Source organism: Geospiza fortis, unplaced genomic scaffold (assembly GCF_000277835.1).
Source record: "Geospiza fortis unplaced genomic scaffold, GeoFor_1.0 scaffold40, whole genome shotgun sequence".
Lineage (NCBI taxonomy): Eukaryota > Metazoa > Chordata > Aves > Passeriformes > Thraupidae > Geospiza > Geospiza fortis.
Window position 1 is genome coordinate 13,206,006 of NW_005054297.1, and position 25,228 is coordinate 13,231,233.

Consider the following 25,228-nt stretch of genomic DNA (forward strand, 5'->3'; position numbering starts at 1 on the left):
CAGACAAGGAAAACAACCTGCCATTGCATTGATCACTTCACTAGTTCAAGCAGCAGACAGCTATGATGTGCAGACAAATTATTTTAACTTGCCAGTAAAATATCATTCTCTACAGTCAAAATGTTGTTTCAGCTTTTAAGAATTTTGTTTGCTTGCTTCATAAATTATGTTGAAAGCATCAAAAGAACAACAGTGAACTCATGCAGGCAAGTGCTCAAAAGTTAACAAATGCCAGAATTACAGTTCCTTAGCATGAACAACATTAAGATGCAGAAGCAATCAATTAGCCCCTACTACTTCTTCTGCCATTTCTTCTTAGTGCACAGGATTTTCAGGAATGTGGGCAGAGTATGGAGAAGATGACAGAAATGTGCAAAAGATGAAGAAACTGAAGAATTTGTTTCACTTCCTCTGACTCCCAGTTCTCACCTGCTGTTAGGCAAAGCAATTGGAGGCATGGCTTTTTCCAAATTTTTGTTAGGCTTTTCTCTTTTGCACATCCAGTGTAATAAAGATAACACAAGATATCTCCTTTAAGATAACACAAGAGGTGCTTCTGCCATTTCTCTATATTCTATATATTCTATATATTTTATATATTCTATATATTATTCTATAATTGCTCAACATTTTCAGAGAAGAGAATCAGAATTCTCTCTGGGATCCTGGCATATCTCTGGGGAGCCTTCTGGTACAGACATGCTGATATTCAATAACAGCCTGGGAAAGAAGATGTCATCTAGGAAGTGGAGCTTGGTGAATTGGCAGCAGCACCTCTCTGCGGCTATAAGCAGTCCCCAAAGACTCTTTTATAACTCATTCTACCTCTCTCTGTGTTATTTTTTTAAGGTCTTGGTGGCTGCACCAATACACATGGTGTACACAGATCTGTGGAACAAATATGCACAGACAGCACCAGAAACAAAAGCCTGAAGGAGATTTGAATCAACAAGGAACATTCACACATTATATCCACACATTCCCCACTTTCACACAAAGCCAGGCAAGTCAAATTCCTTATTTGTATTGTTTTTCCCTAGGTAAATTTGTCTAATAGGCTGTGACTGGCTGTTGCCACTTCTCATCAGGCAACTTCTTCCAGAATGTTTATTTTAATGAATAAAGTGGGAAAGTAAGAGAGAATGAGACATCTGGTACTAAACTAGCCTTAGTGATGCATTTGGCTTTTTAAAATTGTGTACAAACATCATTCTGTTATTTACAACAAACTCTCAATTAAGAAAGCTTCCTCAATCCAATTTTACAAACATTACTTTCCTTGCCTGACAAAATATCTGTGAAAGGGGAGGGGGGAAAAATCCTTAGGCTATGATCTGTGAGCTTTCCTGTCTTGACAGGCCACAGTCCCAGTGTCTGCAAAAGAGAGCAGCAGGGTCACAGCAAAATGTAACTTGACCTGAACTTTAACCACCAGAGGTGACATTTACTCAACTATAAAATTTAAAACTAAACAAGAACAAATAGGGAGAAAAGACTATAAGAGTACCTTCTCTATGTTGATTTAAAATTAAAGACCATAAAAGATCTGCTTCTTAGCTCCTTCTTACTAGAGCTTGAGTACACTTGAAGAGATTTGTAAGAAAGTACTGATTTAATGAGGTAGAGTTTTTGAATTTCTGTAATACAGGACAATATTTGGACATTATTGAAAATGCAAATGGTGGTAGCAGTACAACATCTATAAAGAACGTATTTAATTTTTATGTGGAAAAAAGGTTTCATTAGGCAAGGTTGACATATCAATGAAAATATTTATTCCTGCTTATATTCTTAAGTCAGAATTGATCCATACACAACACCAAAACAGTTTGATCCAAACCCTTAAACCTCATCTTAGGACTGTTGCAAACATGAGGAGAAATACATGTTTTCACATCAATTTATACAGAAGCAGTACCTAACACTTAAAATATTGTGTATATGTGAAAGTATGTAAGAAAGTAAATTATCTTGACTAAAATGAGCAGTTGAACAGAGGTCCAGAGCCAAAATCCATGAGTCTCCAAAATCTTGCAAGGATCAGATTAAGGATATGCTGAGTGAACTGCATGGGCAAGTGATGCATGTTTAAACCATAAATCCCTGAGCTATTTATTAAATTCTAGAAATTCTTTTAAATGTGATTTTTCTAGTCCTGGTTCTTCTGTTGAGATGGAAGGATGACCAATGCAGCAAAGGTGTTGCAAGATAAAAAATTGCATGGTTATTGTCCATTATTCAAAAAGATTTCTTTGGTTTAACACTGGGGTATAGCAGAGCTGTGTAACTCTATTTTATATGTGGGCTTGACTCCTTCTTGAAATACTGGATTTCAACATATTGCATTATCATTAAAATATGTGGAGATTGTTAAGATGATATAGGCTGACTGTCCAAAATTCAAAGAACAGCATTCACCTCTGATAAAAACTCAAGGTTTCAAGAGAATTCTCACCACCACTGAGCTGAATAAAATAATTAGAAATATCTAAAGATGGCAATTATTCCTCCTTGCCTCTGCAGAGGCAATGCTGTCTGTCCTTGTGCCATCAGATCCAGAACACATCATGCATTTAAAACAGATAGAAAATTCACAAGAATTAGAGTAGAATACTTGGAAATTTTTACAAGAAAGCACTCTAATGAACCAAGGAAAATTTTGCAATCTACAGCAAATACCTTAACATTTGTGTCTGTATACAAAAGAAAAACAACCGTAAAACAATCTCAGTAGTTTTCTGTCATATGGGTGATGACTAGCAAATCTTTCTTTTTGTTTTGACAGTTATTTAATACTTCACAATTTTTGGCTTCCCAGGCTGGGTGTGCTCTGCAAAACAGCAAGAATTTACTCATAATTTTACAACATGACGTCAAAACCTGAAGGTTTGACAAGGAAGTGATTTGTATGAAAAGAAGAAAAAAAATTATTTAACCATGCCACACACATACAAAAGTACCTTGTAAAAAGTTGCCTAATTGTGAAGATGCTTCAGTTTTCATTTAATGCTAGAAGCAAAGATATATTTGATATTAGAAGCATCTTCTACATGCCATTGAAATTGCATGCTGAAAAAGAATATAAATCATTAATGAAAATTGCAGGGTATCAGTTTCCTGTTGCAGTTGGCTGTCTGCTAAGTTGGCAGCGAGACAGTGGCCTGCAGAGCTGCAGGCATATGTCTCATGTTAAATAAAGAAAAAAAGACTTCATGTAATAAACACATTAATGAAAATTACTATCCACTTTGGAACCAACTGAGAGTAGGTGTTGAAGACAAAATAAACAGACAACATATGAAAGGTTAAGAAAAAAAAATCCCCAATGCCACTGGCCTTCCATCAGGATTGTCTTCTACCATAGATTTTAATGTACATCATGAAATCCAAACAAAATATACCTGCATGTGTAGAAAGCAGCCAGATTTTCTCGTGTTTAGGACCATAGCTTTTTAACAGTGATATTTAAGTTATGCCTGAAATTTTTAAACCTATAAAAAATATGCCTATGCAAATTTAGAAATAAATTAATCCAGAAAACTACTGCAATTTGTCTTTCAAGCAATTCACTAGAAACCTTTCCATGTTTCCCAGCTGAAAAATAGGCCAGGAATCCACCCAAGCAAAAGTCTGCAACTGATTTGGCTCAATTGATTTGTGTCACTCATCTTCCACTTGTGATCCACAGAGTTTGAACAGAAATGGCAAAACCCTTTAGAAAGGTCACAGCAGAAAGGTGCTGTGGTCTCAGAGAGCTCAAAGATACTAAGGAGAGCTCATAAAATTCAGGATATGTGCATCGGCTAAAGCAGAGGAGCTCATTGCTTCAGTACATACCCAATTTCTCCTTGTTTTTGCAGAGATCACAAAAACCCCCATAAATCCTTCTGACTGTTGTGTAAATCAGATAAATATCTTGGGACATGTGAAGTGACCTTTTTTTGCTCAATGGCTCTGTTACCATGAAGCAAAGGACTGAAGTGCTGCAGCAGCAGCAGCACCTCAGGATTAATTAAGTGCAGGCGCTCCCTAAGCACCCCCCTGAGCTGGGCAGACTCAGCTTTGCTCGTGTCTTCCCAGCGCTCCTGGCAGGGTGAACGTCAGATCCACCACCATGTGGGACTGCTGGACCACAAGTGCTTTCCCCTGGATCATATCCAAAACACACTGAGAAACAGAGATACCAGGAGGTCATTTTACACACAGTCAGAGAGGGGTATTTTCGGTGTCTATAAAATCAGCTGGGGCAACAGGAAAAAAATTTCCTGAACATCTGACTTTCACTTCCGAATTGGGAAGAAAATGATCTGGATTTCCTCTAGCTGCAGTATTAATGCCTGCATGCTTGCATGATGAAATTAGTTAGCTCTAATGACAGAGAATACATTTTGTTGCCTAACCCAAAAGGGAAAACTCATTCCAATTGCATCTTATCTGCATGCCAGCCTGGGAGGGCTCTGGAGGACAAGGACCTTCTCCTTGCTGTTGGAGGAGACACAGGGAGCATGGGAGGAAGAAACATTGCCATTATCTGAGGGGTTTTATATCATTTGATTAGAGCCAGCCTATGAGAAAGATTTTTTTCTTTGAAATGCACCCATGGTGAGGCAGCAGCCCTGATGTTTGCACAGTCACAGCACACCAGCATTTGCAGCTCCTCTCTCTATCACAGCAGATATGTATAGATAAATCTACACAGATCATTTTCTGTGACATTTCTGGCATTTGTCTTCACTACAGAGCTGCAGAGCTTGCAGGAAACAGAACAGAGATTGCCCAAACAATGCAGCCTACAATCATGCACATAGACTAACCTGGTGGAAAGAAGTCTTCCCATTTCAAACCAGAGCGCAAAGCTGTCCCACTAACATTAGGCATGAGTATGAGACTCCTTATATTGTCAAGAATTAGGACTAGAAGAAGTTAATCAGTATTTCTGAGAGAAGCCTATTTGGACCTTCAAAATGTTCAGCTATTTGATGTGTTAAGGTATTCTCTCACCCTCTGTAACCCTTGTGAAATCTTAACATGAACCATTTAGCTTATTGTGCTGGTTTGGACTGAGATACAGGTAATTTTCATCATAGTATTTGGTATGAGTCTGGTTTGGATTTGTGCTGAAAATAGGGTTGATTAACAGATGGATATTTTAGTTACTGATGAGCAGTGCTTACACAGAGTTCAAGGCCTTTTCTGCTCCTCACCTCACCCCAGCAGGAGTCTTGGGGAGAACGAGGAGCTGGGAGGGAGACACAGCCAGGACAGCTGACCCCAACTGACCCAAGGGATATTTCAGACCATATGGAGTCATGCTCAGCATATAGAGTTGGGGGAAGAAGGAGGAAGGGAGGGCTGAGACATTTGGAAGGATGGCATTTTTCTTCCCAAGTCATTGTTACAGATGATGGACCCTGCTTTTCTGGGGATGGCTGCCCACGGGAAGTGGTGAATTAATTCCTTGGTTTGTTTTGCTTGTGCACACAGCTTTTGCTTTGCCTATTAAACTGTCTTTATGCCAACCCACAAGTTCTCTCCCTTTTAGTCTTCTGATTCTCTTCTCTATCCCATGGGGGAGGAGTGAGTGAGCCCTATCCCTATGGGGCTGGCAGGGGTTAAACCACAACACTTAGAATCCTTTGTTTTGGTGGAGAGCAGATGCCTATTTACTAAATCTACTGGCACCAATTTCCACACACCAAGAATCATGGATCAATTTTTAAACCTGAGTCCTCTACCCAGACATGCAGGAACGCCCCAGAAGGATCCAGCATTGCTTACACATGGCTCTTGGTTTTTTGTGCAGATAATGCAAATGAAGAGCTCCTGAAGTCTGAATGGGCAAAATGGAAGCTCTTGAGAGGGCCTGCAGACAGCACAGCTCATTAAGACTTCTCTAAATATTCAAAACAACTTTTAATTTCTTGAATTATGTAATCTTTGTAAACTCAGAAAGGACAATATTATTTTTTTTCTGTATTTCCTTAAATGACAGCAAGGAACAACTTGGTTGCAGATGTTTTAGTTTTATTTTGGATAAATACAGCCAGTTATAGCTCCCAACTTAAATACTTCCACTACACAGAAACACCAGATTAACGCTTTCTATAATCTGTCTACTTCTTGCCATAATATGTTTCATTTTTTTCCAAGTCACAACTATTTTTTCCCATCAGTTCTGCTGCAAAACTCACAGATTACTTGGAAATAAACTAGGATGCAAGGAAGGGGGTGGGCTAGCTTTCCAATGGACTAGAGCAAACTTTATTAACTTTACAGAAAACACTTGTTTTCTGTAAAAGCATGGAAACTTTAAAATCACTCAGAATTCACTCTTGGATTTTATGTTTTAAACAATGGTTTATTTTTCTGTATGAATAAAAAAATCACTATCAAATACCTGAGCCAAACCTCCACTGTGAAGCTGGGAAAACTCTCTCCTATGCAAAACAAGTGGCACATTTAGTCTAAAGGCGATACAGTATAACTTCAGCCAATTTCATTCCTACCCACCCACCCACCCATAATATAGCCAGGTCTGGGAAATTGTTGCTCCAATCCAGCAGTGAAGACCACAACCAAATAAAAGTTTGTATGTCAGTCCTCTGAGAGAACTGGCTGTCCCTGTCTAGGAATGCAAACATTTATTGCTAAACCAGGAGTGACTTTAGCATTAATGACACTTAGGCCACAGTGGCATTAGCATGTAACTTCATTAATATGAAACATCTTCCCCAAAAAATCATGTGCTGAGGACAAGCAGAATCAGTTGAGAAGTGTCTAATCCAATATGGCAATGCCTACACTCCACAGAATCTCAGAATCACAGAATCACAGAGTGATTTGAGTTGGAAAGGACCCTCTAGTTCCAACCCCTTTGCCATGGGCAAGGAATCCTCCCCTGGCCCATCATATTTATTCTGTTCTTTCAAATTTAACCCAAATCTATGACAAAAGAGGGAGAAATAGCATCCAACCTCTCCTCCCACAGCCAAAGATTCAGATGTATCTCCAGACAAATAAAAGATAAAGAGACTTATGATTCCCAGTCCCTAGATTTTTACACAGGTCAAAAAGGGTACAGCACAGACTTCAGACAGCTTGTATTTCCTTTATGCAAGACTCTAGACACTAAAGAACTCTGCATTTCCACTTTGCTCTTTACTTAAAGATTTCTCGGTTTGCTTTTCCCCCTCACATTATATAACACACAGAATTTAGACAAAGTGAGAGAAAGGTCCAGAAATCCACCTTGTGATTAAAAATTCACAGCAGTTCCTGGCACAAAAGAGGAATTTTATTCCTACTACACCTGTGCTCAAGAGGATGCAACTGATACAGCCCTCCCAGCTGAAAGTTACTGCACATGGGCAACACAGCCAGCTGCCTGTGCTGGGGCTGGGCTAGGAGTCCTCAGAGCACACCATGGAAGGCAGATCTGCTCTACAAAGCTCCCACAGAGACTTGTAGATGAAAAAGAGAATAGCACAGCTGAAAAAATAGACCTTTATTGCTTTGTGGCTCTATTAGCATTACTTTTGCAGACGTTTGCATTTGCACACAGCTCTACACAGACATTTAGAAAACTAGATGAACAGATAAGATGATAAAATAAATATGCTATTTTGCAGCGGGTTTATTTTCAAACAGCTGCCAAAAAACCCCACCCCTAAAGCTCCCAAACCTAGCATTCTGGGAAGAGCATCATTTTCCATTATGCTCTGGTCTATTCTTTTTCCCCTCCAATTTGTAACATTCTGCTGGAATCAGTGATGAAGAACATATGTTTGAGATAAATTACACCCAGGAGAAATCTTGGAACTGTTACATTCAGTTTTATTACCCAAGGCATTAGGATACTCTAGCACTATACTTATTATTTAACAGTTCCATTAAACAAGACACTGCTAATGTACTTTTATATTATTATTCATGCAAAAATTAGTATCATATTTCTTAAAACTCAGTGTGTGATTAATGCACTCCATTTTCATTTTACTTAACAGTCCCAGGTTATTTTTTAGTGCTTCAATGAAACAAGGTGTTACATTAATGCAGAATGCTATTGTACAAATATTGTACAAAGCATATGTTCAGGCAACAGTAAGGTTGAGTATCCTAACACTCAACAGACAGGAAATTGGAAGGGTTTGTGCTTCTTACACAATATAAACTTGTGCAAGTGCTGCATCTTGAAGGTACTCTGCAGAGGGCTGTAACCTAGAGAGCCTCAGGGAAACCTAGTGTGCCCAATGGGACAGACAGGCCCTGTCTCTGACAATTGCTTTGCACTGCTGCAAATACTACTCCAGTTTCACTAGGTAACACCAAATAGCACAAATATTCCCCTGTGCACCTGTGGGCTGCCTCTTTTGGGAGAGATTTGCACTAGCTCTGGGAGGTGGCCACATAACTGGAGATTTCCTATAGGCATGGAGTCACACAAGCATCATTAAATTTACATTTAACAAGTATAATAGGAATAAAAGATAACTCATATAAACCTGACAAATACTTTGACTGATAATTTGATCTCAAAAGACAAGTCTTCTAAAGCCTTTAAAAGGTTCTGCTTTTTATTTCTCAAGTGACTCTATGGGAACAACAAATAAAACCAAGAAAAATGTGTACTTGTCAAGACTGCACAACTTCCATGCTTTGCAGAAAATAAGAAAGCAAAAGGCTGAGGCAGCAGTTCAGAGCCACAGCTAAGATATGAGTTTTAATTTAAATTTCAATTTAACTCAACCACAGAGTCTTAGTACAGTGTTGGGCCCAAGCTAAAAACATCAGGCACCAGGTGTATCAGGAAGCAGAGCACAAAGTCCCTCTGTTCAAAGACATGTAATCACTAATACCTCAAAATGTAATTTAATGACTTTCTGCTTCAAGTTCCAAAATGAGTCACAAAGCTGAGAGCACCAGTCCACTCCATCAACTGCAACCTGAGAGCCAGAGAAAGTTACGTGCTGAATATCATAAGAGTCTCCCTTACCTTATTAGTACTTCTTCCTCATGTGAAGAATAACTGAACCTATATTGCTCTAGTTCTCTGCGGTGTTCAGTCCATGCAGTGAATGCAGTCATGGCTCATAGACAATACACTATATAATCATGGAATGAGGACTGTGCTACAATGCACACAGGAGTCAAAGGATGGTTACATGGGAAAATAATTTACTGGCATTTCTCAACTTCTGAAGTGCTTGGATTTGCAGCCTACCTATTATTACTTCTGTGTGCTTTTTTTTACAGGCAACAGTAAATTTTGCTATCTCTTGCTATAACTCAAGCTGTCCAATCATGGATAGCCAGCAGGGTTTGAAACTTCACCATGGAGGTGAGGAATGAGCCAGCAGGCAACGTCTCTCAAATCCACAAAATAACTGGCACAGTTTTCTCTCCTGATTCATCCCATTTAACATTCTTCCTATTACTTACCTTGATGGACAGGTGAAAATAAAAGACCATGAGCATTTTACTTTGTTCTGATCATGAATCAATAATTCTAAGCATTATTGAAATTTATTTTAGTCTAATTAACTTTTGTGGCCCCTTAAGAACAAAAAAAGGGTTTTCTTGTTTCTGACTTAAAAATAAAATGAGGGCAGAATGCTGTAGGTCTGGAACATGATCTGTCCAGACTCGTGGCTGTTGCTAACTCACAGAGCTGTGTTGACTTTGTGAAAATATGCCAACCTGCATCTGCTAAAAGGAATTAGTCTGTAGTTCATAGATGTTCTGCTGGTAGCAGAATATGTCTTGGCACTATATCCACAATTGTACAAAAAGGAGAAACCATCACTGCTCTCCATTCCCTGACCTTCAGCCCTGCTACGAAGACAGTCCTGCTGTGCCTTTGGAGGGAAGCTTGTGGATGGTCCTTCAGTTCTGACTTGCTTTGCCTCTCAAGTAGTAAGCAAGCTACCTAAGTTTCAGAGGGCAGCAGGTTGTAGAACACAAGCCTGGCAAAACAGAGATCAAGGAGGAGTAGGTCTAAGCCTGGTCAAGTTTTAAGTCTTTCCAATTCCACTGTACTGCAAATACAGCAAATTGCAAATTCAGCAAATTCCACTAACATTGACAAAGCAAATGGTTGGATAAATACAGGCTTGAAAATGACCTACAGAGTATTCCTAGAAATTTCATGTGATACTTTGCTGCCAACATGATGTTTATTTCTGGTTATGACAATAGATGTTATCTTCCTTTGCCCTCTGCAAAGGAATAACTCAAATGAATAACTCAAAATAAATAAGATGTAAAACAAAAAATGGTGAAGAATCAAAAAAATATCAAGCAATGAGTATGGAAAATGCATGCAATACTGTCACCTATTTGTGCAGATTGCACAGACATGGTTGTGCTAAAACACAGAGAAATATAACGATGCAAAGACTCTGGCTTTGTGTTGCACTTAATTTCATCACATAGAGAAATATAACGATGCAAAGACTCTAGCTTTGTGTTGCACTTAATTTCATCACATAATAATGATAGGCTTGGTCTAAAATTATCTGTACTGGGTTTCTTCTCAGCTTCTCTTTGGTACTTGGCTGAAGTTTTAGAGATTTAAATCTTCACATACTTACATTAAGCACAATGAAGAGAAACTGAAAAAACTGTGATTTAAAACTTTGATTATTGGAGAAGGGGAAAAATATGAAAACAGAGATTTAGAAATTACTACATCCCATTCACTGGAAGACACCACTGAAGCTGTGAGGGAAGCACCATTTGGTGGACAAGATGTGCAGTACATATTGAAAAACAAGAAGGCAAAAGCGTACAAGAAGCCTGCAACACTGTGGGCACTGTGGCCAGGAGTATTAAAATAACACCACAGTGCAAATGTGACTGAGTGACCTCATTCCTACCCTAAGTCCTTGAATTATTACAGTATTTTACACTCAAAGCAACAGCAGACCAGTGAGACCGCACCTGTATTTTGAATTAGAAGTGTCCATAGGGAATAGTACCAGAATAACCAACAGCAGTACTATTCCACTTCCCTTGAGACTCCCCACTTAGGCCCATTCTTGGCAAATGCTTTCAATTGTAAGCTCCTCTCAACATCTTGATTAATGTTCATATGCTCCCCACCTCAAAGATGACCTGGTCTCAATATTACTAAATACTGAGAAAACTGATAGCAGAAAGTGAGATCCTCTCTGCCATGCTAGGCCACCCCTGAGCTCATTCATTTAAAATTAAGTTTTTAGCAGTTTTTTTTTCTAAAATGTGATACTAGCAACAAGAGGTTAGGGCTTTCCTATTTTATGAGTGCTCATCTAAAAAAAGGCTTACCATGCTATTTTTAAAGGCTAATGTTCATGTTGTTTCAGCAAAATGCTCAACGTTGGTTTTAGACATATTTCTTCTTTTATGCCAGACAAGCCAGCTCCTCGTATTCACAAAGCAACTGTGGTTCACTGAACATGTTTCCAGGATTAATTATGACTTCCCAGGGTCAACTTTACACCAATCAATGAAAGCAATTGTGGAAAAGATTACCTTATGAAAACACACAAACTTAGCAAACCTTTAACAAAAAGAACAACTTGTAGAGCTTTCATCAGACTCAGCACTCTTCAAGGACAGCCTGTCAGCATTTGGCATATATGAACAGAGGAGATGGAACAAATCTACAGGAAATCCTTGTGCTTACTCATGTACTCTCAGCACCACAGACAAGTCAAGCCATTTTTATACACTTCTCCCAGTTCACACGTTCCCAGACATCCAATTTCTCACCACAAAAGAAGAATCTTACCTGTAATTTTCTGCAGCAAAGGAGATGGCTCTGGCTCATCACAAATTGCCTTGACAAGGGCCCTTTTCACCTTTTCTTCAGCTGTGTCAAGCTCTTTTTCACATTTGATTTCTCCAACCACCGAATATATGTATATCAGCAAAACAAGGAAGTCTTCACAGGCATAATCATCTTTTGTCCTTTCGTTGTAGGACTTGATCATTGGCAATAACTGGTTCAAAACACTGGGCATTTCTGACTCGCCAATAGTCTGAAAAACAGAAGGAAGGTTGTGTCAGATTGCCTCCATAGTGCTTGTAAGTTAGGACCAGACATACTCCTGTGGCACATCATTCAATATTCACACAGATTTATTTGCTGCTCAGACAGTGAGTTTATTGATTGTCTACAGTTTTTTTCTTAGGGATTCACGATAGCAGCCTTTTAGCACTTGAAAAGCCTTAATATTAGATCTTTCCAAGTACCAGTATAATGAGAGGATGAGAGCATCCATCCCTTGGTATGGGTAGAAATGATACAAAGCACCAAGTCAAACAATTCCTCTAAATTTTAGGCTTTATCCTCGGGTTTGATTTTGTACATGAGCAGGGGGTTCAAAGCCCAGATTCCATTGACTTGCTGACATCCACATCATGCAACACCAGGGCTGGCATTTAGATCCATTGTGCAGTTCTCTGCCACTCAAAGCAGGCCAATGATTAATTGTACCATCAAACTGCCACCCTCACTGCCCACAAACACCTGTGGATGAAACTTCTACATGCTAATTTTCTGCTTTGGCTTAGCTGGGAACTCAGCAGCAGGATCAGGTGAGAGGTGGGAATACTGCAAGGCAAACAGGAGGAACACTCTGCTCTTGGATGGGGAAGGAGGTGTGGGAGGAAAGAAGAGTCTTTCTCTCCTGGTGGTAGTGATTGCTCAAGTCCATCCAGGAGGGTTCCTGCAACACCAGTACCCCTCCCCTTGTTCTGTGATCACCCAAAAGATCCCCCTGTGAAAACCTGTGGATCAGTTCATAGTGTACAGTGAAACATCAAATCTCTTGTAATCTGGGGAGTCAAGTTTGCAGGCATTTATTCTTGGTTGTTACTACAGTATCTTCACACAGACTAGTCATGGTAAATAGGCACCACAGCCAATAATATACCCTTTAAATTGATTCATAATAAGTAAATAGAATACAAATCAAACATGCTAGGAAGAGATAGAAGTTTATACAACAGCAAAACAATGCAATGGCTTTAGGAACAAACATTGAAAGCTTTATCTCCAGGTGTACTCCACACAAGACTCCAGGGGGTCTGGTTATATTTTTAGTTGTTCTTCGTCAGTCTCAGAAACACTAACAAGTATCTCAGTAACTGTCATTTTTATACCTACACTGATCCTCCACAGGTCACAATCATTAAGAAAGCATGAATTACTTAAGCTCCAATAAACTTTTTTCCAGGCTGTGCTATAAGAAACTACACTTCTGTGGACTTTTGTACCCCACCCTGCCCTTGACATACAAGTTTTGCCATGGACCCGTCTCTCCTGGGACTTCAGTGTGGTCAGATGTTATGTTTCCATTTGAATACATACCTTGGAGAAGAATTTTCCAACTATCCACTACACCTAAATGTAAGTGCAACTGCAGACTTGAAGCAGTAAATTACAAAGCTGCAGTGGTCAAAAGCATGTGGGAGCCAAGAAGAAACATTCTGAAATCCAGGAGGGGTTGGCACCCTCTGTGTTTGGGCAGGGAGTGCTAAATCACATACACAGTAAGTCCAAGCACAGCTCCACCCAGGAAGCAAATCTATGGTGTTTGGCACTGGTCTGGCATGTGCTGGTAGCTGGGCCATCCTCAAAACAAGGCAGTTTGATTCCTGGATTTCAACTGAGCCCTGCCTTAATTCAGTATTATCTCTTCTCTTCTGAAAAAGTGACACAAATAAATTCTCATCTGGAGTACGGATTCTTTCAGATCCTAAGATGGAAAAAGACAAAGCTTCAAGGAATTCAAAGGTATGCAGTTATCATAAGGAAGCCATCTGCAATGAACAAAAGCCTAATCAGCCCTAAAAATCTAAGAAATCAAGATAAACCTACGTGTGGAGTTATTCTGGAATAGATGACAAACTTCACTCTATATTAACCTGAATTCATTTTTATGAAGAGGCAAGACCTCTGCCAGGTATTATCGAACATCATCTACTATCACTGGCACATCATCTATGCCCCTCCTCCCCTCCCAATCCACAAACTCTACTTCACTCCATCTCTAAGTGCATGGCATGCTGCTACACCACCAAGATGAGTTCTTGAAAAAGTTGCATTTTGCAAGCACAGATTAGCCACAGGCATGGACCACTGAGGATGCCCATGGCTGTATAGAAGAGTAGAGTGAGCAGCTCCTGCCTGAAGATCATGGCTCCTGCAAGTATATGTGTACAGCATCTTTGGCAAACTTTCAAACATACATGATTTTAAAAAAATCATGTCTAAACTTTCAGGGTGATTTACTGTAGGACAGGCTAAAACTCAACAACTTCAAGTAACAATTGCCACCTCTTATCTTCAAAGTAAAAATGAAAGAGGAAAAAAAATTAAAGAGCTGTAATAAACCATTAACTTCAGAATGCACGTAGGGTCTTTCTGGGGTATGAACTTCTCTGGAATGTTTCTCCCCTTATCTCTTGGGAAATGGCACCGCAGAGGACTTCAAATGGAACTTCCAAGTTTTAGAGGCTATTTTGTCCAAACAGGCCAGTTGGACTGGACTGTGCATGAAAAAAAAAAAAAAAAAAGGGACTCACAACTTCACTGCAGAGCATGGCTCCACAGGGAGTTGGGAAATTTGCCTCAAACAAAATCCACTGGCATATTGTCATTATCTGGCCACCTCCAGTGATTTAGGGGCTCCCTGCACCACCTAACAATCAATCAATTACCCTGATTGAACAGCCCTGGAACAAAAGTTTTAAAAATGTAACTACCCATGACCCAAATTTCCTGCTGGTTATGTTGGCCTCAAGTTAGCCCCATTTGTCTATCATCAAGGGAGTTAATAAAAATAATAAAAACAGGTCAATTTTGAGCTTTCCAAAGACTGTATAAAAACATTAATATGCCTTAATGTAGAGCCAGCTAAAAGGGCCCAAGTTCGACCACTTTCTGCTCAGTTGCATTGTCTCGACATTTTAATGCTCTAACCATACATTCTCCAGAATTCAGGGAGACTTTGTGACAGATTTTTGTTGTTTTGCATCTCTTCCCTCTACCCTCTTTAGTAATTTATTTTTATAACTTAAGTGGTATAATAATTTGATGTCCCTAAGGATAAATAGACTGATGTCAATTTGCTGATTTTTGCAAAAGGCCTGAATTTTGGCAGATAGGATAATAGTGAAGAAAGTACAAATATATTCTTGGGGGGGGTAAACACTGAACATGACATTTTGCTTCAAAATCTTATTTACAGGATCTATAGGAATTAGGAGGAAGTGTAATAATTCAAGAAAAAATGTTTTGCAATTCTGTGAGAGGCATTATTTTCAGTATTAAAAAAACCTGTAAGAATCTAAAGCCATATGTATCATCATATTTATTTTTCTCAATAGAAAAAAGAGTGAGTTTCGGAGGAAGGGGAGGTTCAGAGTTTACTTGAATTAACACGTGTCCCCGACAAAACTTAGAAGAGAACTGAGCACTGTAACCCCTGTGCTTCCAGCCCAGTGTCCTCAACTTGTCATTAAAAACATTAAAACAAAAATCAATTTCAACCAAGTAAAATTTATTTTCTTTAAAATCCAGGAGGAAGGAGGAGATAAATCTTGAGAGACTACCTCAGTATGTTAATATTCTAGTGGACTTCTGTTCAGGAAGCAAAACATGTTTAATTCCTTCAGAGGTTGCATGAGTTAAACAGAACTTCTTGGAATGGGAACCACACAGCTTTATACAAGTGAAGAATTTTTTTGGGGAAAACCAAAACTAAAAACAACTCCAAAACCCAGCTGCAGCTAAAACCAGCAGAAGAATCCGTGGAAACTCACAAGCCCTTGGGTAATTTGCTGCCCCAAACTCTGGGACTGGCCTATTTAAACACAGCTCCTTTTATTGTTAACTTAGGTGGGAAAAGAGATGTGGAATAAGCAGCTTTCCAATGTTGCCCTATTTGATTTTTCATGTTTTACCTGGGCTTGACTGTTTGTGGTTTGTGATTTGGCACACTGCATATTAACTTTCCCACAGTCCAGACAGAGGCAAGAACATTCTAACTGCTAAAAGTGACAATGGCACCAAAGGAGAAGCTCATGGGTATGTGAAACTGGCTCAGATCCTTTGATGGTAATAGATCTCTGCAGGAATAGTCATTTTAGTAAAAACAACAGGCGCTGCCAAGCTAAGGAGGAGTCCTTGCTGCCTGCAGTGCTCGGCTGCCCATAAATCAAATGCTGCTACTCGCTGTTTTACACTGTTTGGCCATCTGAGAGTTGGGGTAGGTTGCACATAATTTCCATATGGGTGGGAAGATGTCTGTATTCCCTGCAAAACAATTATTCCATGTATTTAGTTTTTATTAAATGGCCTACATGTGACTAGTGATTTCCCACAATAAATCAGTTAAGTATGATCTTACCATTCAAATTATGATTCATCACATGAAGCTCTAGAAATCATTATAATTATTGACTTACGCAGGTTTTGATAAAAGCGTACCTCTGTTTTGTCTTCTCTTCACATATTTCTAGGGTCTCATTCAAGAAAAAGCAACCCAGAACACAACACAGAAAAAAGAAGTTCTTCAAAGTACCACACTCTCACCATTAGGAAACACCTCAATCTGTGTATGTCAAAATATAGAGCATACAGTTACACAGGTGATTTTAGATAACCAACCCATTATCTATGTATTTCCTTTGACAGGAAGTAAAGTTTTAGTCCCAAACTTATGTTTCTAGCTGGGGGGGGGGTTGCTGACAAAGACTCTCCTTGCAGGGAGAATGAGAAAACTTCGGCCTTAGGGGAAAGCAGACACAGCATTGAGCGAACTCACAGCAGATTGAGAGTGGAGGTGTAAGATGCTGGCAGTAAATGGCTGCCTCCAGTTTAAAAAAAAAGTGTAAGCCATTCAGGATCAGGAGAGACATCAAGTGCCTTTTGTTGGAGACCAAAACAGCTTTATGACTTGCCCCTGCCAATAACAAGAGACTGCACCTTCCTCTCTTTAACGGCAGTGTCTGTCTATTCACTTGATAATCAATACAGAAACCCACCAAGAATACACATATAAAGAAAACAGTGCAGAACTAAACTGCTAGTAAGACACAGGAAACAGTAAAAGAATCTAGGACCTGTCTCCTCTGTCATTACTTTTAATGATTCTTCTGTTTGAATGAAATATCCCTACAGAGCCAAATCAATCTCCTGCCCTCTTTTCTGCATTTATCACCCACTCTGAACATTGCCCAAGGAACTATGTTCTCAAAACTGGAGAGACAATTTTCAGGCTCTCCCTGTAGAGAGAGAGCATCTTAAAAATTTACTATAAACAAATGAAAGAAAAGGAGTAAGCTTCCCAGAAGCTATTTTTGACCTGGCTCACACTGTCAAAGATACAAATTCACATTAATCCCTTGTTCACACTCTCCCAATTAGACTTCACTCTCACTTTCCACTCACCACAGCAGCCTCTTCCTTGTGCACCTGCTGAGTGTTTCTGTGACTGTGCATTAAATCAAATAATTCTAACCATACTGACTCTCTGCTTGGGTTTACTGCTTGGCCACAGAAACACACTAGTTGTCAAGGACAAAGATTGGACTGCCTCCTTATGCAAAAGTGCCAACTTAAAGCTTAGATGAGCTAGAGTTTAAGGTTGCCAAGAGATAAAAGAAAATTATAGAAATAATCACCTGCTCATTGGATGACTTCTTCAATACACTGTCAAATGGCCAGATGCTTAATTGGTGTCTATCGGCCAACACTACAGATATCAAAAGCCCTTTGATATACCTGATGAATATCTATCCAGGATGTTAGAAGTTACTACAGAACACAGTGACAAGACGAAGGCAAGAAGAAATTACTGACAACATAAAACTTTTTAAAAGCACAACATCTGTAAGCTCTTCTGGTCAGAGATATTTTTTTTAACGTGTCTTGCATAATTCCAAAAACACAGCGCTGACACTTAGCAGCTAATATGTGACAACAACACAAGTATTTAAAACAAGCTCTTCAAGACCTATCATTTCTAAAACCAAAACAAAAGCAAAGCCCAGGACAATTCTTTCTGCCAATAACTCCCTAGCCTATGATCATGACCTAAGCAATTGGATTTCATCTGGATCCCACAGCCAAAGTAGTATATTCCAGTATTTTTCTTTAACTAATATCCTTAGGACATAAAAGAAACTATATTTTGAACAACATAAGTAAGATTTCTTCTTAACACATTTCTCCTGTCTTCACTGAGGACCACAGTTGCTTGACAACAATTTCTAATTTTTAATCTTACAGCTTCTTCAGTTATTCTGTTTCTTCTGCTACAACAAGCAGATTCTGTCACTATGTCAGTACTGCAAGACTTAGATATTTTAAGACAATTCAAATGCCCACTGATACCTCTTCTTCCACAGCACCAAATTCACCTCATTGTAGTGAGTTATGCTGTTGGGCAGTGTATCATTACATGGTATGGTCCAGTTTTTCCCTCTCTCTTTGGAAATCATCAACATGTACAGCTGTGTTAAGATATTTTAATGGGTTCATGGGGGCTCAGCAGCAACAGGGTACTGAAAAAAAGGATATTTAATACGTCTGGATTTTATTCGATGAAGCTCTGCAAGGATAAGGAGAATTTTACTTAAATCACTCATATCTGACATGAGAGACTCATCAGCAGGTTAAAAAGAGAATACTTCCAACCTACTCAGTCAAAGCTTTTAGCTGTGATAGCTTCTACAGACATGCTTGGTAAAAACATGAATCAGCACGGCAAAAACAGTGTCAGCAGAATGAAAAAGGAATACAGGCACAGCCAAGATAAAACCTGTACCAGAAAAAGATCTTGGTGCTCTGCATGTCAGGATCTTTTGTGTATGACTTTTGAAGCTGTTTGTTTCTATAAGTCTTGGAATATTGAGAAAATTGCCAGAACATGGTAGGGGTACAAAACTGAGAAAAGGGCACAGAGAGAACACAGTATCCTATGAGGTTAAATCTCATAAATTTCAAGGGAAACAATGGGAAAGCATTCAACCACTACAAAGCAAGGGATAAGAATCCAGAGGGTTAGAAAACAAATAAAAGGGGTATAAATCAAGAAAAATATAGTATAACCGATTTGGTCATTCAATAGTGCAGATCATGTCTGCAGAAGGAGGGGATTCTGTCCCAAGAGATGATTACTGAAAAGGATTTGGGAGATGCTCGGGACAAAGAAAAGGACTGCTTAGATGATTAGTTGTAATCATTCAGGTTAGAAAAATAGATGACCCAGTAAAGAGTAAAGGTCTAAAAAAATCATGAGTGGACTAGAGAAGGCAGGTAGGGAATGATTGCTCACTCTGTCTCACCACAACAAGAAAGAGGCAATACACAAAGCTGGAAAGGAGCCAGTTTAAAGAGCAAATTAAATGAAGGTATTTCCTGATGCAATTTGCTCAGATGTGGAACTTCTTGCCAATGTGGTTGTGCTGCTAAATTCTTACTTGGGCTCGCAAAGATGATGGGAAATCTCACAGGGGAAAAAATTCCATCAAATACACAGAAACCACAACTGTTACAGAACTCATAATGGTTGGAACAGGGAGAATATCATATAACCTTGTCCTCTTCTCTTAATCATCTGTAGGCAGCTGTTTTTGAGCAGAAGCGAACTTTTTTTTTGTTAAACAAACTAGCTCAGCCGCATTTTTGATCCAATCCGTAATAAACATACTTACGTCAAGGCCAAGGTGAAAGGACCAATGTCACTACAAAAGGCAGTATCCGTGGGACAGAAGTAGGAAAGCAGGTTTACTACAGTATGTGGTAGTGTCAGGATTAATTCCTATATATTGTGCCGAGTCCTAGAGTCCATATTTCTAAGAGGATGTGAAAAACTAGAGATAACACTGAAAAGAGTTACAAAACAATTGAAAGGGTAAATTTCATAGTAAGAGACGGTTCCTTATCAAAAGGAAGAATAACAGTTTATGTATGTCTCTGGACAGAAGAAAATTTCAGAGTATGAGACAGCTCTTGAATCCAGTCAAGAAAGGCACATGAGGAACGAGGGAAGTTGAAACTATGATTTTTCCAGTTCTCAAGTTGGTGAGGACATTCCAAGTGGTGTGCATATTTCACAAAGACTTTTGAGGATGAAAAGGTAGAAAACAAGCAGAAAGCACGGACTCAGTGGCCTCATAGAATAGAATACTGTGCATTAAATACATCTGGTGAGTAGAACTACAAACTGTTTAGCATGGTTCTTGATTGCAGTGAAAGGAATTCTGAAATGTGAGGGAAAAATACTTCAGAAACAGCAGAAAGGATGAAGGCAATACATGCTGTGAAGGCTGTAAGCAGTGAGTCATGAAAGGAGACTGACAGTCAAAACAAGCCCATCTTGTTCTTTTCCTTCACATTCTTGCCTTTTTATAATCTCTTTTCTCTCAAGTCTTCATTTTATGCCTCCTCCTTCAGTCCTATGTTAATCTACCACCATCAAATGTTCCAGAAACTCCTCTGAGCTGTAGGAAAACCTCCAGACGTTTGGTGATGGGTCAGACCACAGTAGACACTGGTACCAGAAATGAAAAATCAGGGCTGGACATGAGGGTAAAATGGCAAAACTAGTCATATCAAATGAAAAACAAAAGGAGTTTGGAGCATGCATGACTGTTTGGGTCCATCTGAAAGACATTTGTTTTCTGGCTTTCTATGTTTAAGTGTGTTATCTTACCATCAAATTTTTAAAATAAATCCAGTCAACTTCTGCCCCTAGAAGCTTGATATTAACAGACAACCAGGATATCAATCATACATTGCCACAAGCCACAATGCCAGTTTGCACCAAAGCATCACTCAAATAATGATTTCAACTAAGGTTGGGCCAAACGTACACCTGGTATTTTTTAATGATGCTTAGAGATCATACTTTTACATAAAATATGCTGAATAGGGGTACTATCTTGAGCAGAACATACCCCATTTTGCAGTATCCCCGAGATTCAAGAAACTTGGTGAAAATCTACCACTAAGACAATCTACACTAAAACAAAAACTGTTGGAATTTACTAAAGTACAAGTGACTGAAACTCCTTGATGTCAAGAAACTTGAAAGACATTTAAAACATCAACTTGCATGAGATGGTTTTATGAGATTAGGTACCAGATCATGTTGTTATAGAAATTTAAGCAGTAGCTAATTTGAAAATGTTTTGCATTGTATTTGAAATATTTTACACCTTGGTTTGCAGATAAACAAAGACATAACACATAAAAATACATGGACATGGGAGGTTTGCAGAGGAGATCCCACTGCTCTGTCCACAGCCCCAGCTGGAACCACAGGAAGGAGACACAATGGCAACACAAAGACACAAAAAAGGCAGATTATTGTTCTGCTGCAAGGCACCATGGCTGTTAATCAGTACAGTAAATGTTATCACAATAGAGTACTGACATTTCTAGCCCTTGTACAAGGCTCACTATGCTTCAAGCAGGATTCAGGCTTTCATGGTGATTAAAGGCAGATGTCATATGTATAAGTTTATAACTTAAGAATGCCTGGTTCATTTTTGTGTGTGGAAGGAATCTTTCATTCACAGAACATCTTCATTGGAGGACACTCACTGCAGCATGATTTGCACATGGAAGAACATTTTTTTCCTCTCTTCAGGTTGGAGAATAAAAGAAAGTTAATTATAGAACCATATTTCATTCCATCCTATGAAATGTATCAGGTTAATAATTTTCCTGTCCAGTTTTTTAGCACCACGAAAAATTAATCAGGTTACCATCTTTCAAAGAGCAGCAGATGGCAGAACAGTTATACTCGGAAGAAAAGTACATTTTTTCCCTATAAATATGTGAACTGCAGCAACAACAACTACTCAGCATGGATATAATATTAAACATCAAGTGAAATACAGGCATAGGCAAAATGACATTTATAGTGAAACATTATTGAAATCCCACTCTTTTAGTCTTCTCATCCCATCTTGGAAATGCTTTCCTGCTCTAGAAGCTAACAGTTCTCTTTTCAAACACAATTTAACTCAAGCACCTACAAACTGTTTCTTCAGCTCCCTAGCTGAGCAGGAATCTTCTGTGCTGGTATTCACCTGCAGTGGTGAGCAGACTGCACAGCCAGGGCTGGTGTGGCTATGTGAATTTTTAGGATGCTTGTTATTAGAGAGTACATGCAACACCTGCTTGTCAGTCATGATGTTCTTTGCCCCTTGGCCCATGCGTCCTTCCTTTGGTTGGCATGTGGCAAGTCCTCTCCTCTTTTGGTTCCTTTCACCATTCCCATCATCCCCACATGGAGCCAGGCCAGCTGGGTGGCACTGGCAGGGGTTTTGCTGTTGGCCCTTGCTCTGGATGGAAAAGATTTCAGACTGCTTTCCCAGTGCCAGCTGCAAGGGCCATGTGAGGGCATCCTGGCCATGTGCCGGGGATTGCTCCTGCCACACCTCCTCCCCATGCATTTGTCCAGCATGAGCTACAACTAGAAAAACCATCCCACTTTCTGTCCCCCTGGGATTTCCCTCCCACTCAGCCAAACGCCTGAGTCAGCATAGCTATCCCTCATGAAATCCCATTTGCACAAAGGGAGACCACTGGAGCACAGGACATCTGGTCCCAATATCTTAAACCACTTAAATCACGCATGCCATTCCAAACATTTAAGGACTTCAGAAGTTTTCAGTTTTTTTCATATATATTTCCTAGTTGCTTCATGCAGAAAGCATTTATGTTCCAAGTTTCACTCTAAAGAGGTGGGCAAATATATATTCCACCTCATTTTAACGAGAAAAAAAAAATACCCTGCTTTAAAGATAAGACCAGATCTGGCTTAAGCTACTTTTATGTTAACTACATTTTAAAAAATTATTTTAGGAGAGTATCAACATGTCCTGAAATACAACACAATTCAGATTCCATTAACAGGCAACAAAAGGTGGTTATTATATGCAATATAAAAAAAGTCCCAAAGCTATCCAATAAAGAATGAAAAACCCCACAAATTCAGCTGTATATGCTAGAAGGTGAGGTTCCAAGATGTTTTTCAGTTAGTTACCCATTGTGATTTTTGGTAACAAAGAAAGGACTCCTGGCCCAGTGGTCAGCACTAGACTGATCCTCTAGAGACCAATGCTCAGCTCCAAGTCCAAATGTGAGCTTCTTGCCTTTCTACACCTGTAAGCAGTGGTAGCTTCCCATGCTACCAAACGTTAATTTGAGTGCTCTGCCTGATGCTGAGGCCTGGATATGAGAAATAACATTCAGTGTAGCTAAGAATTCCCTTTACAGCCCCCACCTACATTGTGAGTCACTGTATGCTGATGCCAATACAACAGAGGCAGACTTTATCCCGCTGTAACCTATTTAGTATGAGCATCAATAGCCATCAAGTTGTCACAAGATGGAGCTCACCATCAACTGGCTTCTTTTCTCAAAACCAGTATGGGTATGTCCATGTATCTCACAGTCTCTCTTGCACAGGTCTTATAAAAGAGAAAATATAGCATCTTGATACAATTTCTTTCCTTCTTATCTGGCTCTCCACACTTCAGGAAGGGAGTGTTTCCAACCTTTACCATTGTAGCATACTCATACTACTATAACAGCAGAAAAATTCAAATTTCTTCTTAAAGCGCTACTAGAAGATTCTTAAATCACTCCACTTTTCTAACAAGCCATCTGTCAGTATGCTCTCAGGACATGACAATCAGACTTCTGGGTCATAAGTGATACTCTGTATGGAGACACCACTGCAGCAAAAAAAAAGGGAGGTCTGAGACACCCTAGTTTGATGAGAGAATCCAGAGTACCTTTGTTATATACTGCAATGCACAAAATACTTTAAATCATTTATCTGAGCCTTGGATCATATTTTGGAAGGCAGACTAGTATTACAAAGCTCTTTTAGACACTGTTTATTAACATCAAAATGAAATATGAAAAGCACTTTCTGTTAAATCCAGGATCTGAACAACTCTTATAATGTATCCTAAATGCAGTAAAATGGTATCGCAACAGCTAGAAAAAACTGTGTTGTTACTAAAAATGATTTTTTTTTACTGCACTAATGTATGTTTACTCCTTCCAAAAATAACTTTTCAAAACAACATCATCAGAATTAAGTTACCCAGAAATGTAACCACGTGAGTTAGCACTCCAGTCGTCACCTGGGACCCCCACAACCCAGACTATTTCTAATTTCCCTGGAGCAAACATTTTGATCTTCCCAACAGAAAGTGCTGCAGGCCCTAGCAAAGATCACATAGCCCACAAAATATCTCTGCTACTGTGTAAGAAAAGCAGCATGGGAAGGGGGTAGGTGAAAACAAATGTATACACAGTTGTTTCTATTTAAATTTCACCTTTCTTTCATTTTTTATAACCACTACAAAAATCCTAAACTAGTCTCAGAACAATCTCTTCTCCTGCTTCCAAATAATGTCCCTCTGCCACCTCAGTCATGGTACTTCTGTCAGACCCTAGCAAACTACTGCTTGGTGGTCTCACTGGTCTACCCTGAGTCATATTTTAATTAGTAAGAGCATTGAGAAGAGATCTGTGTACAGATATTGGCGAATCTTCAAACAAGAGTACACGCTGTTCATTTTATTCACAATGAAAAAGCTCTTAAAGAGATTTTGATAAAGATTTGCCTCCTGCTTGCGGCCCACGTTTGTAATGTTTATATAAGTGAGGGATATAAATCTTTTTCAAATGAACCCCACGGTTTTTAAACCAGCCTCGTTATAAACTGCCTGTTTCCGTTTTGCCTGCCTAAGCAAGCAATGCAGAGCCTGCTTGGGATAGACTGGAACTAATTTAATGTGCTCCAGGTTTAATCCCCATCCTCCCGGCTTTTACTGGCAGATTTTACACAGAGGACTACTGCTGACTTTAACAATGATTCATGTGATAAGTGGGTTTCGATTTGTTTTTCCGCATCAGAAAACATGCAAGAGAAATGCCACCAAAATAATTTTAATAAAACATGGTCGAGATGGAGCAAAGCTGAACTAAGAAGAATTAAACTTTAACACAAGAACTGTTTCTCTGTGTTTCATTTTTAAAGGCGAATTTCTAGCTCGCTTTATGCAGAAGAGCAAAGAGAAGTGCGCAGACCTCTCCGCTGGTGCGCAAGGAGGCCGGCGCGCATTGCCGCAGCCCAACACGAAGGAGAGCGGGCCGGGGTCTGTGACGGGGAAGGCGAAGCAGCGGGACAGCCCCCTCGGCGGC

General features: G+C 39.4%; 1 protein-coding gene across 1 annotated transcript in view; it reads right to left on the reverse strand.

Moving 5' to 3' along the window:
• SCFD2 (sec1 family domain containing 2) overlaps positions 1–25,228 on the reverse strand; it is a gene marked incomplete at its 5' end in the record, with an annotated part of 187,413 nt that overhangs the window by 96,050 nt on the left and 66,135 nt on the right. Inside the window, one exon of the mRNA XM_031055697.1 lies at positions 11,771–12,020. Within this exon, the coding sequence (XP_030911557.1) occupies positions 11,771–12,020 (250 nt within the window). The remainder of the gene's footprint in view (positions 1–11,770; positions 12,021–25,228) is intronic.